Consider the following 17,293-nt stretch of genomic DNA (forward strand, 5'->3'; position numbering starts at 1 on the left):
CTGCAAAACATGCCCAGACTCGATTTCCTTCCACGCCCACTGATGCTTCTCTAGTTCAGTCCAGAGTCCCTTCTCCTGCCTGGCGTCCCTGCTTCCACAGCAACGAGGATTATTCTTTGAAACACACGTCGGTTTATACAGCTGCTTTCGCACAGCCCCTTCCGCTGGTTTGCCGTCCTATGCAGGAGAGTCAGAGCCCGTACGTTTGCCCTGGCAGGACTCTGAGCTATGCCACTTATTTCCTTTCCCTCGTCACTCCCGACCCTTTGTCCTCTTGTGCACGCTTTGCTATACGGCCTTCCTTGACTTTCTTCAACACGCCCATTGCGTGCTTTCCTGCAGGCCCCTGTCTCTGCTGAACTAGAACATTCTTTCCCCAGATACCCACAGGGCCCGCTGCTCATGTCCTTCAGGTCTCTGCTCAGATTCACTTGGTGGAAAGATCTTGCTTGCCCACCTCCCTCTTTGTTATTCTCCATACCACCCATCTGACTTTATCTCAGTCAACTTACTCGCTCAATTCTTGCTTGGGGTCCCCACTGGAATGTTAAATTCTTTGAATGAGAACACGGACTAGGATTTTTAAAATGTCATTGCTGTATCCCCAGTGCCAAGAGCAACTGGCACATAGCAGGTGCTCACTAAGTTTCACTGAATGGTGAATAAATAATCGAAAATATTTAGTAGTATATTTCTAACATTTTATTGGTAAATAGGGTCTAAGTTGGTTTACTTTTTAAGTGATTAAGAAATCATCACAGTAATAGAATTTGGGAGCTTTTCTACTGATTTCAAACCAGTAGATTTCGTTCTGGTTTCATGGCCATATTAAAATATAGGCCCTATATCTTCTGCAGTCATAATTTTTAGGAGAAGCCTACTGAGCTTCTTGTGGAGGGGGAAATTTGAGTACCTACTTAGCGCCTCCTTTCTGTAGAATCGTGTCCTGTGAGCATGGCCTTCTGCCTGGTGCAGCCAAAGAATGCCCAGAACTGGTCCCCGCTCTTGGTTTTGTGCCTCTGGGTTCTTGGTTCCTAAAGAGGCCTGTGATGTTTTCCCACTCTGGTTTCTGATGAGATCCTTTTAAATTCTTACATGTAGAATAAAAAGGAAGAACGTGTTTATAGCAGCCTTCTCCGCAAAATGGAAGTAATGAGGAATTTTCTCTGATGTGGGGATGACAGTTCTTTGCTGGACAGTCTGCCTTCCTTGTCCCCATACCTACACAGTGGGCTTCTTTGTACCTGTGTGTCCTCCGCTGTCACTTTGGGTCATTTTCTTCTCTAGGAAACCATGCTGGCTCCAATGAACACAGTGGACCCTTCTATACTTTATCATATACTACGGGCTGAGGGTTGTAACGGATTGCCTTGTAGAGACCGGGGCAGTTAGGAAAGTGCATCTCTAAAAGAAGAAAGGGCATCTAAAATTACTTAAGATTGCATTCAACAAAAGGGGATCCGTTCTTCCACCCTGAAGCCCCAGAAGAGATTCGAAAGGAAGAAGTGTAGAGAGACATTTTCCATGCCTGAGACTATGAAGTGCAATTTTGGCAGAAATCGCAGCATGAGAAGATGCTAGATTCTTAGGCAGCGAGATGTTCGCTGGTTTGGTATTTTATCCTTGTCCATTGTGTCTACACTTGATATCCCCAATTGCTTTTGAAGATTCTGCAGAGGAAAAGTATCCATTTCCAGCAGCAAAAATCCGCTAAAAGGTCTGTGGATTCATGTGGTAGTGTGTTTACAGCTTTCTGTAGTTTAGTGCTTCCTTCCAGTTTTTCCTTGGAGATTTATGCTTCCGACTCACAGGTCCCACAGTTAGCGCCAATTTACCACGCAGGCGCAGCGTGGTGATGAAAGAGCCCGTGAACAAAATCAGGAGGTGTGGGAGTTCACCTGGCCTCTCTGAGCCTCCGTTTCCTCGAGGGTCAGGGGGACATTGTAGTGACTTTCTTAAAGGGCTGCTGTGAACAGGAAACGACACTGATTGTAACTCATGGAAACACTGGGAAAACAGCTCTGCAAATGGAAAGCCCTGTTATTATTGAGGGTGATGGACTCTTCTGGTTTCTGAACATCTAGAAAAGTTGAGTAGAATTTCCGTTGTGGGGAATCTGAGTCTTCCAAGCTTTTGATGGACGTGTGGTGTGTTTTCGTTAGTTCTTTCAGAGTGCCCTGGGAACTGTGAAGTTGCTTGCAGCTAGTCAGTAATTAACCAGCCGTATGTAAAGCCAGAACGTATGGCTGCCGTGACGCAATGTAAACGTAATGATGTGTACTACACCGTAATGTACGGTGAAGACCTACGGTGTGCTAGGGGTTGAGGGGAAATACAGAACAAAAGAAGCCTTTAAAATAGCTAAGCAAAGATAGGCATGCATAATTAAATAAATTGCCTAATCAATACCATGTTAGAGTTACAAAATTCTGTGTGGTAGGAACACAGAGATTGGACGGAATTATTTCAGTTTGGTGGCTGGAGAAAGGCACTAGCTTACGCAATATAACATGAAATATTAGTGTAGGTGATCTGGGGATTTTTCTGTTTTCTGCTGAGTCCAGTATTCTTTTACGCCAACTTTTGGGTGGCGAACTTCCAAAAAAAGCATTTTTTTTTCACCCACTGGGTTTTTCTGAGTCAGTACATGGTCATAATGCTTTGTGCATAGTTACCACGATGGGTGCCATCTTCTGGGTCTGACTTACTGAACACAAAGGGGTGGTCCGTGCTCCCAAGGTACATACGGGCTTGATAGAGGGAGGTGGGCCTACCCTAGAAATACGTAAAATCTTTTGACAGGGGCACTTGTCTCATGGCAGGTCTGCTATGGAAATGAAGATCATTCTGCAGGACCTTCAAGTGGCTCCTGTATTTCTGACTTAAGGGCACAAATAGCAGCCATTTTTACTATTTCTGATGAACATCCCATGTCGCTGATGTACTTCTTATTTCCTGGCAGTGTTTTAAAACATACTCTTGGGCCTTCTTTCCGTCCTCAGGCATTTTTAAGCTGCAACTATCAGAAAATGGTTGCAGCGTGGGGTGAGCGGGCACCTGCAGAGTTGAAACACCAAAGCCTGAAGCCCAGAGATTAAAAACATTTAAAACTTAGATTAGTCAGTAAGTAAAAACCAGCAGCCAGAGTGTAAAATTAGATTTGGCTCGCTCTTAGGGACAAAACGTGGGCGGGGTCCCGGTTTCCACGCCAGAGATGCGGGAGGGGAAGATGGAGACGGCTGTTCACACGCAGTACCAAGGTGTCAGGGCCCAGGGACCGCACGGACTGAAGACAGATGATAAAGGATTCTTAGCCATCACCGCGAACAGGAAAAGATCACAGTCAATGACAGATCATTCCCTTCCAACACTTACTGTAGAGCACAGGTCCTCACAGCTGGGAGGTGTTCCTTTTGCCTGGCTTGTCACTTGCCTTTTGACCAATATAGGATCTGTTCCTTGAGCCCAGCAGGTGTGTAAGAGTTGAGCAGACTAGCACACTCGATGTGTAAGAGCTGAAGCAGGCCCCTTCTCTGTGCTGCCTGCTGCGATGGTAGGAAGCTGGTCTGAAGAAGGAGGAAACCCAGTACCCAGGGGTCTATCCACACTGTGTTCCCTGGTCACCAGCAGGGGTCAAGTGCTCCGTGTATCTAGGCTGGGAACATATAGGCCGGGAACTTCTGGTATAGTCTCCAAGGATATATAATTAATTAATGCCTTTCATGCCATCGTTCATTCATCGAACATTTGTTAAGACCGTAGTCAGTATTTCCTGCTCAATTCTCAGACAGAAGTGGCTTTTTTTGGGCAGTGGTTCATGTGGTAGAATGTAGGAGCTACCTTTAATTAGAACTACAGGGAAGGACTCAGGCCCGGCCACAGGGATGATCCTCTCGCCCCTACTTGTTGATTTTTATCTATTTTCACCTTCAGGCCAGGCCTATTGCTTATAAAGGTAACGCTCGTCCATCTGCCACCTCACCGAATTTTGGAGGGTGTTATGCAAACTTTCTCAGGGATGAACCTGGCTCTTCACCAGGAAGACGGATCTGTAGGCAGTTGACTCGGCCAGCTTCCGGAGGCAACTGAAGCTCCCCTTTCCCACAGGGGAGCTGTCGCACACATGGTGTTCAGAGCAGGCAGGTACGTGGTTTGAGCTGATGAGTCCAGGCACATTTACGTCTAGGCTAAGAGGGAACCGGCTCCCTGTTGTGCAGTGGTAAGGAAAGGGGTGGCTTTGGCCGTGAGAACCCGCATGGAGCCTCGTGGCCCGTTGATCTGCGCTCCCCTTGCCCACCACGAGGGTGCATTTCATGCCACCGTTGATCTTCAGCTGTGATTCACCTCTGGGTTATGTCTTCCCTGCTTGGCAGCACAGAAAGCAGTTTACATCATTCACACGCAAACAAATGGTCTACACTGAAGGGGTATTTCTTTTAAGGCCATTTTTAAGGGCAGTTTTAGGTTTACAATAAAATCGAGGGAGAGCTACAAAAAGATCTTCCATATACCCTCTGCCCCCTCCTTCCCCCTCTGTCCTCTCTCCCACACACATACCTCTCCCATCACTCACTAGAATTTCACCAAGATGACCTGTGTTGACACATCATAATCACTCAAAGTCTGTAGTTTACATTGGGGTTCACTCTTGGTGTTGTGAATTCTGTGGCTTTGGACGAATGTATGTCATATGTCCATCATTATAATATCACACAGTTTTTTAAAAAGATTTTCTTTCTTTCTTTTTTTTTGTTTTTAGAGAGAGGGGAAAGGAAGGGGAAAGAGAAGGAGAGAAATATCAATGTGTGGTTGCCTTTTGTGCGCCCCCTACTGGGGGCCTGGCCTGCAACCCAGGCATGTGCCCTGACCAGGAATCGAACTGGCGACCATTTGGTTTGCAGGTCTACACTCAGTCCACTGAGTCACACCAGCCAGGGCTCATACAGGGTATTTTCAATGCTTTAAAAATCCTCTGTGCTTTGACTATTTCATCCTCCCCAAACCCCAGCTCCTGGCTACCACTGATCTTTTACTATCTCTGTAGTCTTGCCTTTACAGAATGTCATATGGTTGGAATCGTACAGTATGTAGCCTTTTCAGATTAGTTTCTTCCACGTAGTGATATGCAATTAATGTTCCTCCATGCCTCTTCATGGCTTGATAGCTCATTTCTTTCTAATGCGGAATAACATTCTGTTGTCTGGGTACCACAATTGGTTTATGCAGTCACTTACTGAGGCAGTGGTTGCTTTCAAGTTTTAGAAAGTATAAGTAAAGCTGTTACAAACATCTGTGTGCAGGTTTTTGTGTGGACGTGTGTTTTCAACTCCTTCGGGTCAATACCAAGGAGCATGACTACTGGACTATATGGCAAGAGTACGTTTAGTTTGGTAAAAAACCTACCCAAGTGTCTTCCCAAGTGGCTGTACCCTTTTGCATTCCCACCAGTAGAGAAGGCGTTTTGGTTGCTCCGCATCCTCGCCAACATTTGGTGTGGTCCGTGCTCTGGAATTCGGCCCTTCTAATGGACGCATATAGTATTTCACTGTTTGCATTTGCATTTCCCTGATGACGTATGATGTGGAGCATCTTTTTATGTATTCATTTGCCATCTGTCTATCTTCTTTAACGAAGTGTCTTTTAAGGCCTTTGGCCCATTTTTTGACCTGAGTCATTGGTTTTCTTATTGTTGAGTTTTAAAAGATCTTCGTATGTAAAGAGCCCTTTATCAGATGTGTCTTTTGCAACTATTCCCCCGCCCCCATCTGTGGCTTGTCTTTTAATTCTCTTGACGTTGCCTTTGGCAAAGCAGAAGTTTTTCATTTTAAATGAAGTCCAGTTTATCAACTATTTCTTTCACGGGTTGTGTCTTTGAGGTTGTGTCTGAAAGTCATCACACACCCAGGGTCATCGTGACTTTCTCCTGTTGTCTAGCTGGGTTTTCATGGTTTTGCATTTTGCATTTAGGTCGGTCACCCATTTTGAGTTAACTTTTGTGAAAGGTGCAAGGTCCCGTCTAGATTCAGGTTTTGCATTTGCAATTCACATTTGTCCCAGCGCCATTTGGTAAAGAGACTGTCCCTGCTCCCTCGAGTTACCTTTGTTCCTTTGACAAAGACCAGCTAACTGTATTTACGAGGCTCTCTCTCTGGGTTCTGCTCTGTTCCATCGATCTCTTTGCCCATTCTTTCACCAATACCACACTGCCTTGGTTACTGTAACTACAGTCAGTCTTAAAGTCACATAGCATCGTTCCTCCAGCTTCGTTGTTCAGTATTGGTTGGTTATCCTAGGATTTGGAAGAAGGCTTTTTGGTTGTCTAAGGGTATTTTTAAGGCTTCTGCTTGGTGTGAGGTGGGTTACATTTCTGAACCTCTTAGGTGCCTCTTTCATACCATAAGAGTAACATCTGATTATCTCACCAGAAGGTGATGAGTCTCCCTCTTTGTTTTTCTGTCGGCATTTTATCTACTCCGAAATATTTATCGAGTGTTTACTTCGTACAGGTACTGACCAGGTAAATGGTAAGACCCAGCCCGTAGCCTGGGAGGAGGTCATGGTGGGTGGGGAGGTACAGGTGACCGTGCAGGAGGCCTGGGTGAGATGTTGTGGGGCTGGGACAGGGGTCCCATGACTGACTAGTGGACAAGCTCAGCTGAGCTTTGACGGATAAGTGGGTGGTCCTCTGAATGGAGGGGGGTGGGCGACAGCATCAGGCAGAAGACGCAGTGAGGAGGCAGGAAAGAGCAGGGATGGGCGTGGTACTGGGAAGCATAGTCTGTTTAACACAACTCCGGCCCATGGTGTGGGGTGAGGCGAGAGTTAAAAAAGTAGTTTTTAAAAATATTTTTTTTATTTATTTTTAGAGAGAGGGGACAGGAAGGAGAAAGAGTGGGAGAGAAACATCAGTGTATGGTTCCCTCTTGTGCACCCCCTCCTAGGGACCTGGCCTGCAACCCAGGCATGTGCCCTGACTGGGAATCGAACCGGCGACCCTTTTCTTCACAGGCCCGTGCTCAATCCACTGAGTTACACCAGCCAGGGCAAGAAAGTAATTTTGAGTGGATCCCAAAGCCCGTGGTATTCTGTGTCAGGAGTTGGAACTTTTTCTTGGTGAGGGCTTTTAGACATTTGGTTTTGTTGAGGTAATACTGATGTAACACCATTTTAAAGTATACAATCCAGTGGTTTTTAGCATATTTACAAAGTTGTGCGACCATCACCACTGTGTGATTTCAGAACGTCAGTAGTCCTTCTCCATCCCCTCTCCCCACAGCCTCCAGCGACCCCTAACCCACTGTCTGTCTGTGTGGATCTGCCTGTTTTGGACATTTCACGTACATGGAGTCATACACTGTGTGGCCTCCAGTGGCAGCCTCATTTCCCTTAGCATAATGTTTTCAGACTTCGTTCATGTCATAGCATGTCTCAGTACCTCATTCCTTTTTAGGGCTGACTATATTGTCTGGATAGATCACATTTGGTGCGTGAGCTGATGATGGACATTTGGATTATTTCCCCCTTTTTTTTCCTATTATGAATAATGTTGCTATTCGTGTACAAGCGCCTGTGTGAACATGTGTTCTCAATCCCCTTGGGTGTATACCTGGATGTGGAATTGCCGAGTCATGTGGTAACTCCATATTTAACTTTCTGAGGAGCTGCCAGACTGCCCTCCAAGTCACTGGAGATTTTTAAGACAGAGCAAAACAGACTTGGAGTCTGTTTGGACATCAGCATCTTTAGGGCAGTGTTTTCTTTGGAGGCGAGGCATTTCTGCTTAGGATGCCATGTCTTCCTGGCTCAGGGCAGCACAGACCACAGTAGTGAGACCCACTGGTTCTCTTCAGTTCTGGCAACGGGCTTGCTGGAGAGGAATCCATGCCCAGTACCACAGGAGGGGCCAGAAAGAGGGAACATCAGGGGCGTTCTCTCCCCCTCTGAGGTGTGTGGTAGAGAACGAACTTTTCTTTTTTAAGGAGAAGCCTTGATTAAATGATAGGCTATTATTAGGGAGTTTATCGTACTTATAAACTGTACTTGGGTTCCCTGTAATTTGTTATAATTAATGCAAGAGTTCAAGAGCAGAAGGCAGGGATCAGGTTGTAGCATGCTTCTCTCTGTTGCAACACATTGCTATCATTGGCCTGTTTTTGCTAGTAGTTAAGGTCCCTGTGTGTTTACATGCATTTAAACAAACATCGTCCTTTTTAGGAAAGAATTGCAATCCCCTGACTCACTGAAACTTAAGGAGTCTTGGTGAAAAGTTGGTGTCTCTGGCAAAACGCTATGGATCAATGAATGTCAAAAACTTCTGGAACTGACCTTTAGCCAAGACCGTCTGGCCTGCGTGTGTTTGCCTGTGTGCACATGTTTGTGTTGCCACACGTGTGCATGTATTGGCTGGTGTGTGAAAAAGGCCAGGAGAAAAACTTTCCCTTTTAAGGTGATCTTCGTCGAGTTATAGTTCTAGCCTCTTCTTTCTTTCTTTTTTTTTCCTTCTCCCCTGTTGGGTTATTTCAATTTTGCATACTTCCAGGCAGGTTGGCTTCGTAGTTTGCTCGATGATGGTTTTAATTGACTGTCAACTTGAACATTCATTAACTGTAAAAGCTTGTAGATTGTGCATGGGCCAGGTACCCATGCAACCTTATTATACCCAAATAACCATAAACTAAAAGTCTTCTGGGGGGGGTTGAGGATAGAGGGATGGAAGGAGGGAGGCAGGCGGTCAGGTTTATCTGGTTGCGAGCCTGCGAGCACACTGTTTATCTGGTCCTGGCAGTGGGAGAACGGGGTGGACCGCCCTGCCCATTATCTGGATTTACAGCCGTGAACACCCTCTGGAATGGCTGGAATGTGCTGTTTCTCTCCTGTCCATCTGAGAGTTAACATTACGCTCTGTTGCTGTCCTGTGCCCCAGAAGCCTAGGATAGCATGTCCTCAGTTGCCTCTTTTCTGTCTTTTATAGGTGAGAAACACGTACATTCATTTTTTAATATTCATTTGCTTCCCCTCCACCCCCCAATATAACATCAACCAGGAAGGAATGTGAGTACTTTGGTCCGTTCTGCACCGGCCGAGGCAGCAGGAAGGGAATCTAGGTGCCAGTACATTCTAGCAGGGTTCTTCTGATACTGCTGATGGTAGAGGAAGTTTTCTAGTGAGCAAGGGGCTTTTCAAGTCTTAAAGACAATGACAAAACAATCTCTCCCTCTCCCTCCCCCTCTTACCCCAGGACTTATAGGGACAGACTTCACAGACTGAGGAATCTAAGGGTGATACTGGTATGCCCCCTCTCTCTAAATTGTCACATCCCTAGTGACCATGCACATGGGAAGAGGTAAGTGGGTTTGACTGACCTTGAACTCCAGAGGAGGGCAGGGCCAGCGGAGCTGTCTGATAATAACAGCCATACTGCAGGCTCGAAGTTGCAGCTTCCACTCTGCCTTCGTGGGCCTGTCTTTAACTGTGAAAAAGCGTCGGCTCTCCGTCCCAGCTCTCCTGGGGCGTTTGGAAATCTATACACTTGATGGGCCCACTTTGTACCTGCTTGTGGGCACGGCCTTTCCTGGCTAGGAGCCTCGGCTCAGAGACCCCAGTTTCTAGATTTGACCCAATCCTTCTGTGCATCTCATGAAGTTGTAAACAAGTAGACGCACAGCTCACGCAGTCTCCTTTCCCTTCCCCTGCCGTGGGGGGAGGAAAGGGAAATATCCCAGAGCCTTTCGCTGGGAGAGAAACTCTGAATAATCCATGGGCCAATTTATGAAACATGTCCCGTGCTGGGTTTTTACAGAACGTCTCAGGTCAATGTTTGCCTCGAGGGCTGTGGCCCAGACCATCTAACGTGGGAGGAAGAGCAGCTTGGTTACTGAAGTCCTTCCCTAATAGCATTGGGTCATAAACATCACCAGGTAGTGGTGTTTTTATCCCCGTCTTCATGTTTAGACTTCAGGGCACCTGATGGCTTGCCTGTGATGGCTGGGAATCAAATCCCGGCCTCATTGACAGCATGGGCGAGTGGGCGTGAGAGGGAGCTGGAGCTCTGGTCTGTCCCTGCCTTGGGGGAGCACCGTGACCTTGGGCACGTCACTCTCCCTCAACAGTTTCCTTTTCTAGAAACAAAAGAGTTGGACTTTTTGAAATCCTTCCCTTGGGAAATAAGTGAGGCCCGCTCATGCTTCGACGAAAGAGGACCCCCAGACTGCTGTTGTTTTCAAAAACGAAGGCTTGTTCCTTGCCCACCTTGTGTGTCTGCCCTGTGCCCTGCCTTCTGTCCCTGGGGCTCAGTCTCCCTGGGCTGACATCCCTGCCTGGACACTGCAGGGCTGAGGGTGGGGCTGGGGAGTGGAGATGGGAACCAGGCACCCACTGGATCAGGGGGCTTTGGCCCAGGGGTGGCACAGGTCACTTCCACCCCCTTTGCGTGGACCCCAAAGCTAGACAGAGTTAATGAGGTGGCAGGCGTGTGGCCCTTTGGAAGGGAGGCCCCCAGGGGAGCAGCAGCAGGTATTTGGGACAGCAATAACTGCCTCCCATCCGCCCATCTCCACGGTCCTGTGATTTGTGCTCAGGATGTCGCGTCCTTGAGTAGACGCAGGACCAAAGTCAGTTCCTAACGTCTTTGGTCTTTTGCTGGCCATTCCCTGTTTGAGGCGCTTCCGCTGACCTGGGCTTGGAATGAGTATTGCGCTTGTGGGAGGGGTGGGAGAAATATTTTAAAGGTGACATGTATTTGACCTCTGGGTTTCTTGCATCTTGTTGGGGGTTCTGTGGTCACACAGGTCATACCTTTCAGGACACGCACCTCATGGAATTTCTCCATCCGAGGAGTAGGGACGGACCTAAAAGTAAACCGTGGCAGTGTAAGTGCCTAGAGAAATCCCTCACATGAGAATTAAAAAGAGAGGTTGCAGCTCTTAGCGGTTCATCTGCAAGTGCTGAGGGTAATGTTATGGAGTGGAATTTTGAAAGGGTTCTCGGACACCCTCCGTCAGATGGCATGCTCTGGTGACTTGACCGGATATGGCACTTCTTAAAACTTTCTTTTCAAAACTCACAGAGGGAGGAAGGAACACGGACAAGTCACTTATTTTCTCGCGATTAGATAGAAACCCTCCAGGCAAGAGAGACTTCCAGAAACCGGTTCACTGGGACGCTCGGTGGCACCAACTACCCGGAGGCTCCTCTGTTTCTCTCACCCACAGAAACCTGCGTTTAATGCACATCCGATCTTCCCGACAGATTCAAAACAAAACATAGAACTTGGAAAATAGACATTTGACCCGATTCAGTAGGCGTAACTGTGTTCACCACTTCTTAGGGGGAGAACAGAATCCTAACCTCAGACCGCTTCGTGGGACCTCAGCATTCAGATGATTTCCAGGTCTTTGAATGTGAAAAGTTTGCCTTGTGAACTTCAGTTTTCAAAGAGAATCCCTTTGGAAAGTTGGCAAATATTTACTTTCCTGGCATGAGAATCGGGTTTTTTTTTTTTTTTTTTTTTTTTGCTTTTCCCCTCCACCCAGAGCTGTGACAGGGTGGAGTAAACTTCCATGAAATTGCATGTTTCCAAAATAGGATTCACTCTTACATTTTACCGCCGTCAGAATCGAATTGCTGATCGAAAATAAGCAAAACCCAAACATGCTGGAAATAGAATCACAGCTCCTATTCTCTAATTTAGTCTTCATCTAGGATAGACTTTTATTATATTTTGTAAAAGTGCCTTTGGGGCAGAAACAGAACACATAGTGTCTAAGTGGTCCAGATTCACCCTCATGTGTGCATTCATGTAGCGTTGTCCCTGAGCTCACGAGGTCACAGCACCAGGTCCTGCATGCTGCTCAGATTCTTGAATTCTGGAAGGCTCCCAGGACGAAGCACTGCATCAGCGCCTCGGCTTTGCATCCCAGTACAAACCCACACCCACCCTGAGCGACCAGGAGCAAGCCCGGTGTGTCTGGCTGGTGGGTGGGGGTTCACTGTTGCCCAGGATGGGACGGGTCTGTGGCGGGACTTGCCCGTGCCTCCCAGGCGTGATAGTTGCAGGGGGAAGTTGGGATCAGCAGGGTGAGGACACTAGAACTATTGGTTCGCTGGGTCCCGTGGATTAATTAGTGGATGTTCTATTTGCAAAGGTATCAGCTGGTCATTTTCATCTCCAAGGTGACACGTAAAAAAGCCTTGAGCTGTGGCAGCTAATGCCACAGTAACACCTTTTAAAATATTTTTATTCATTGGTTCTTAGTAACTGAACCCTTCATGGTGCTCTAGGGACAGAAACGGGACAGCAGTGGTCAAGAGATGATGAGCCTTTGTGGCAGGCAGAGCCTGTCTCAGGCCTTTCCAGGATGTGCCCTGGCTTCTAGCTGACCTGGACACACAGGAAGTGCGTAGTCAGTACGTCATCTACTCATAAACGATGCAGACTGGAAGTAAGAGCGTGCATCGAATAGTGGGCCCTGTAGAACAATGACCAATATTTTAGTTGAGGGAGAGGATGGGAACAGGAAGAAGAGAATGTTGTGTTTCTATTATATGTTAAGTTTGACTAGAAAGGATTTTTAGTTGGCTCCCGGTGTTGGTGTTTCTGTTTCAAGGGGAGGGTTTTTTTTCCCCCACCAGAGACAGACACGGTTGCCTGTCCCGTGTCCAGTGGACTCAGAGGAAAGAAGAAGCAGAGATGAGACTGGAGTGGGCAGCCAGCCTGGTGATTGCCTCTACCAGGCATTAGATCACAGTGTGAGGATGTCCATGTCACGCCGGAGCCAGCAGTGGTTCACGGTCATTGCTGATTGCCTCTCTCCAAAGGACCTGGACTCTGGGTCACTCTAGACTTCCCTTAGCCGACATGCCTAAGAAGAAGAGAGTTCAAGTTAAAAGGTTGTTAGCGTTTGCCAGGAGTGAATGTTGGGCGAGTCTGACTCCTATAGAAGTGACGTTGTGTTAAGAGGGTGGTCAGAGGAAGTACAGTCCCAGGAAGTAAAGGTGCGGGGTGAGCAGATTTCTAAGTGTTTAGGTCAGTCTGAGAGTGCGGTGTGTCAGCAAGGAAACGATACTGTGTCCACGGCTGAGAACAGTGGTCTGGTCTGAGGTTGGCTGCTGAGTGTGGACACATTCTGTCCGTCTGCAGTTCGCTGGCTGGAGAACATTCTTGGGGTCGGAAGGCTCAGGGCTGCATTCGATGTGATTTTTATGAGTCACAGACAAGCAGGGTGAGCCTGGCTTTGAAGAGCTGTATCCCCTCCTTGAGCAGAATTCCAGAGATTTGGCCTGTTTGTGATCGACCCTTTCAAACTTTTGAGTTCAAAAAAAAAAAAGGTGCATTTCCAGAATTTTCCCAGGAAACCCGTGCTGAGAGTGATTCCGGCAGCTGTGTCGCTTCCAGCGCTCGGGTGTGGAGGAACACTTTCACTCTCGGCCTGGGTTAGGAAGGGCTGGTCCTTATCTGCAGGTCATCCTGCCGGCCCACGGAGAAGTGCTGTGCTGAGAATGCGCTCCAGCCCAGAGCGCGGGATGTGGCACCTGCGCTCCAGCCCACAGCGGGATGTGGCACCTGCCACATCCAAGGAAAGCAAACGGGGCCAGAGGTCACTTTCCAGCTTTCAGAGCGCCGGCTTTTATCAACATCACCTGTGTGTCCTGCTGCGGACACAAGGCTGGACCTCCAGGGACAGTGATGTGGGGGGAATGTATTCTAAGTATGTGTTCTTTGTTCCTCTCTTCCCACGAACCAGGTATCAGTATTACCTGCAAGTCAAAAAAGATGTGCTGGAAGGGCGATTGCGGTGTACGCTGGAGCAGGTGATCCGGCTGGCCGGCCTCGCTGTGCAGGGTAAGAGGTGGGGAGACCCGAGTGTGAATTCCTGTGTTCTGTGGGGTCGCCATGTCACCACCGGCCTTGCAGAGGGAGAAGGGAAATGGGTTTAAAGATCCCTCGGTAACTCACTTTTCATTTCACGATGGCTGACATCAGAAGTGCGGAGTGAGTTTTGCGGCAGGATGGTGGGTTTTCTTTCCCAAAGCTGTTTGCAAATTGCTTGTGCTTGTGTGACCTTTGTTTTATTTGAAAAAAATAGCAGCTTTCATCCTGCCTTTAATTAAAGCTACATTTCAGGGTCTGTGGGACATTTTCTCAGAATTGTTCCACTACCCAATGTGGTCGTATTTTGTGGCTTAATGCTGTGACCATGTGACTTTCACACCAGTTTCAAGCGTGATAGCTTTCAACATCAGAGTATCCTTTATTCTTATGCAGTTAAAGAGAGAAATTTAAAACGCACAGTTGTAATATGAAGCAACAAACAAACATTTGACTAAATTTGTCTTTTGACTGATCCTGCTTAGGCTTATCAGGCAACTGTTTCATCTTCTCTAAATGATTACACATATTTTTTACATAAATTTATATAACATAATGTTACTTAATTATACATGTATTTCTGCATTAATCTTTATTGAGCGATAGCCCGATTGTCTTTAGTCCTTTTCAAAACAAGATAAAAATACAATTCTTCAAGACAAATGTGTTTTCCTTTCAGCCATTATTTTCTTTAAAATCAGTTCACTTCCAAAGGCAAACCTGTCAGCTGCTGAGTCCTTGCTGTGTGGGCTGTTATTTTAGAAGCTGTGAATTGAACTTCCCATCCCAAACTCCGAGCTGCAGTTGCATCGTTTGAGTTCTAAGATGTTTACACAGGAAGCCTTCCCTTGACCTCTTTCATTCCAGGGTGTTAGCAGTTTCGTGATTTTTGTTGGCTGTATAATTAATTCCCAGTTCGCTTCTGTTGCTACCCTGTGCGTGGAAGGATGGCAGACACTCTGCATCCTATCTGTGCACTTAAAGACCGGAAAAGGAAGGAACAGTGCCCGGAACAATGTGATGGAACAGTCAGTTGGTTATATCACAAAATCATGAGAATAATGGAAAAAGACACCCTTGACAGGAAGAGGAGAGAGAAGACCCAGTATGCCCCTCGTCTTCAGATTGGATCTTTCTCCCTTCAAAAAGCTGTTACTTTCATTCTGTTCATTTTATTCACTTTCTTTCCCTGCTGTTACTCTTTGGCCGTCGGGCTTGTGCTGGGCATCCTGGATCAGGGGAGACCGTGGTGAGAGCTTTCCAGCTGAAGGAAGTTGGTGGACTTACTCTCACTTCCCTTCTCATCGGGCCCCTGAAGCTAGCTCTTCAGTCTGATGAAGCCTGCTCAGGCTGTAATGTCTGTAAAAGACTTTCCCCGAGAGTTCACTGGGCAGTTAGGAAGACACATCAACACAGACCGAGTTGGTGATATATGGTAACTGGTGGCAAATGGGCAAAGCTGTTCCTGAAGGCCTCACCTGGTTGGCAGTTAGTTCTGTGCATCTCCGCCCCCTCGGCGATGTTCGTCTGCTGGCCTTCTGGGTGGATCCTGGATTCTTTCTCTCTCATTACCTTCAAGTTGCCTGAACCAATTTCTATGTAATGCTAATTCTTTGACAAGCAGTTACCTTTCATGCTGCTTTGATCTTTTTTTTTTTTGAGAGTAAGGAGAATTCGAAGCAAGAGATGTACAGATGTATCATAGGGGCTCACCGTGTTCCTTTTGCATAGACTCGGACATAGCGTGGTGAGATGGGAACGGGACGACACTGAATATTTGGCCTCTGGCACCCCGTGAAGATGTTTGGTAGGAGGTGTACAGATTTGTAGGGTTGCTTGCCAAGGGTGATTTACAGCGGGAATTTCCAGCGGCAAATGCATGAAGACATACAGATAGATGGGTTTGGCTCTGCAGTTCTCTAAGTGAGCCGCGAGTTAGAAAGTCCCTTTGGCCAGCATTCCTGGGACCTGTGCTGATGTGTGTTTAACAAGACGATAAATATAGGTTCAGTTTAAATTTTAAAAATAGCTTAGGAATCCCTTTCAAACTTCCCCATTCTTTCTAGAAAAGCGTGTGGCAGTGCTCGCGTGCTGCTGTGGACAGTATTGCTAAGTAAACATGGTAACCGTGTCACACACATCTTGGCCCCGGGTGAGTTCGTAACTGCACAGAAATGGCGTGCCGTGTGAAGAGTAAATGTGGTGATAAGTCCCCCCCGATGTTATTCCATCTTTAGTCTCATATGAAAAATGAAGTGGTTACCCCTTCCCTCTTGTCTTCTTTTCAGCTGATTTTGGAGACTATAATCAGTTTGATTGTCAAGACTTCCTCAGAGAGTACGTGTTGTTTCCTATGGTAAGTGTGATTTTCTTCTTTCTTAATTAATGTTCTACCTCCTTTGGGTGTTGAATTCTTTCCTTTGGAAATCTCGGAGTATTTTGCACACACTTATTTCCTGGGGAGGACAGTCCATGAATGTATAAAATACAGATACATTTTGTAAAACACTGAAAAAGTAAAGATGTCTTTTCCCACCTTTTCAAGTCACTTCTCTGCCTGTGCCCCAGCGCCTCCCCCCTGCCCCCTCCCCAGACAATACCAATGCCATCACCACTACCCTCCAATGCCGCGGCTCTCTTCCCTCCTGATACCAGAGCTGTTGTCCGTGGGTTCTCTCTGTGTGGAACGCTCTGCCTTGGACTTTCCTATGACTTGTCATTTGGGTCTTGATTGAAATGCCACCTCCTTTTCCCTTGATCACCTATCTGGTGCGCCCCCACCACCAACGACATCCTGTAAATCATCTCCTTTGCTGTGTGTGCTTGAGAGCTCCCAGCAGCTGACCTGGTTCTCTCAGGCCCTCTGTGCGGCTCACCAGCTAGAACGTCAGCTTCGCGTTCCAGCTGGGGCCCTCTCGGCCTGGTCCACTGCTGTCCTGACACTTGGCCTGGGCTAGTAGCGGTCGACTGGAGCCACGAAGTGAAATGTCCATTCCTGCGTTCAGTTAGGGAAGGAGCTAGGCTTTAATCCCTACAGAGTTTTTGATTGTTTATTTTTTTGGTAGCTTCAGGGTAAATGAGAAGAGTTTTAGCAAGGAAGGATTAAAACAGCTGAAAAGCCCTGTTCGGGGAGAGCTCTGCCCAGGCCGACATTTCTGGCTCTTATTTTGGAAATTGGAATCGCTCAACACACATTTTTTGATCAACTGTTTGGCCCAAAGCGCTGACCTGGGTAACTAACCCCCGGGGGATGGAGTTATACAAGAAACAGCGCTTGTGCTCAGGCAGACAAAGAATGGTTGAGTCAGTCGGAAGTTTGCAAAATCCAAACACAAGGTCAAGTGTATTAAAGTACATCAGGGTTTTATGTGGGGAGAGGGTTACATGTCCTTGGGGGATTAGGGAAGGTTTAAAGGTTAGTGTGTG

General features: G+C 47.1%; 1 protein-coding gene across 2 annotated transcripts in view; it reads left to right on the forward strand.

The window, feature by feature from the left end:
- PTPN14 (protein tyrosine phosphatase non-receptor type 14) overlaps positions 1-17,293 on the forward strand; it is a 159,671-nt gene that overhangs the window by 92,342 nt on the left and 50,036 nt on the right. For both annotated transcript variants that reach the window (XM_037034869.1, XM_037034870.1), the window contains exons 4-5: positions 13,743-13,840; positions 16,156-16,223. In XM_037034869.1, coding sequence (XP_036890764.1) covers positions 13,743-13,840; positions 16,156-16,223 — 166 coding nt within the window. The remainder of the gene's footprint in view (positions 1-13,742; positions 13,841-16,155; positions 16,224-17,293) is intronic.

The sequence above is a fragment of the Sturnira hondurensis genome, unplaced genomic scaffold, assembly GCF_014824575.4.
Source record: "Sturnira hondurensis isolate 20B ecotype Veracruz unplaced genomic scaffold, ASM1482457v3 Scaffold0022215, whole genome shotgun sequence".
NCBI classification, from domain to species: Eukaryota; Metazoa; Chordata; class Mammalia; order Chiroptera; family Phyllostomidae; genus Sturnira; species Sturnira hondurensis.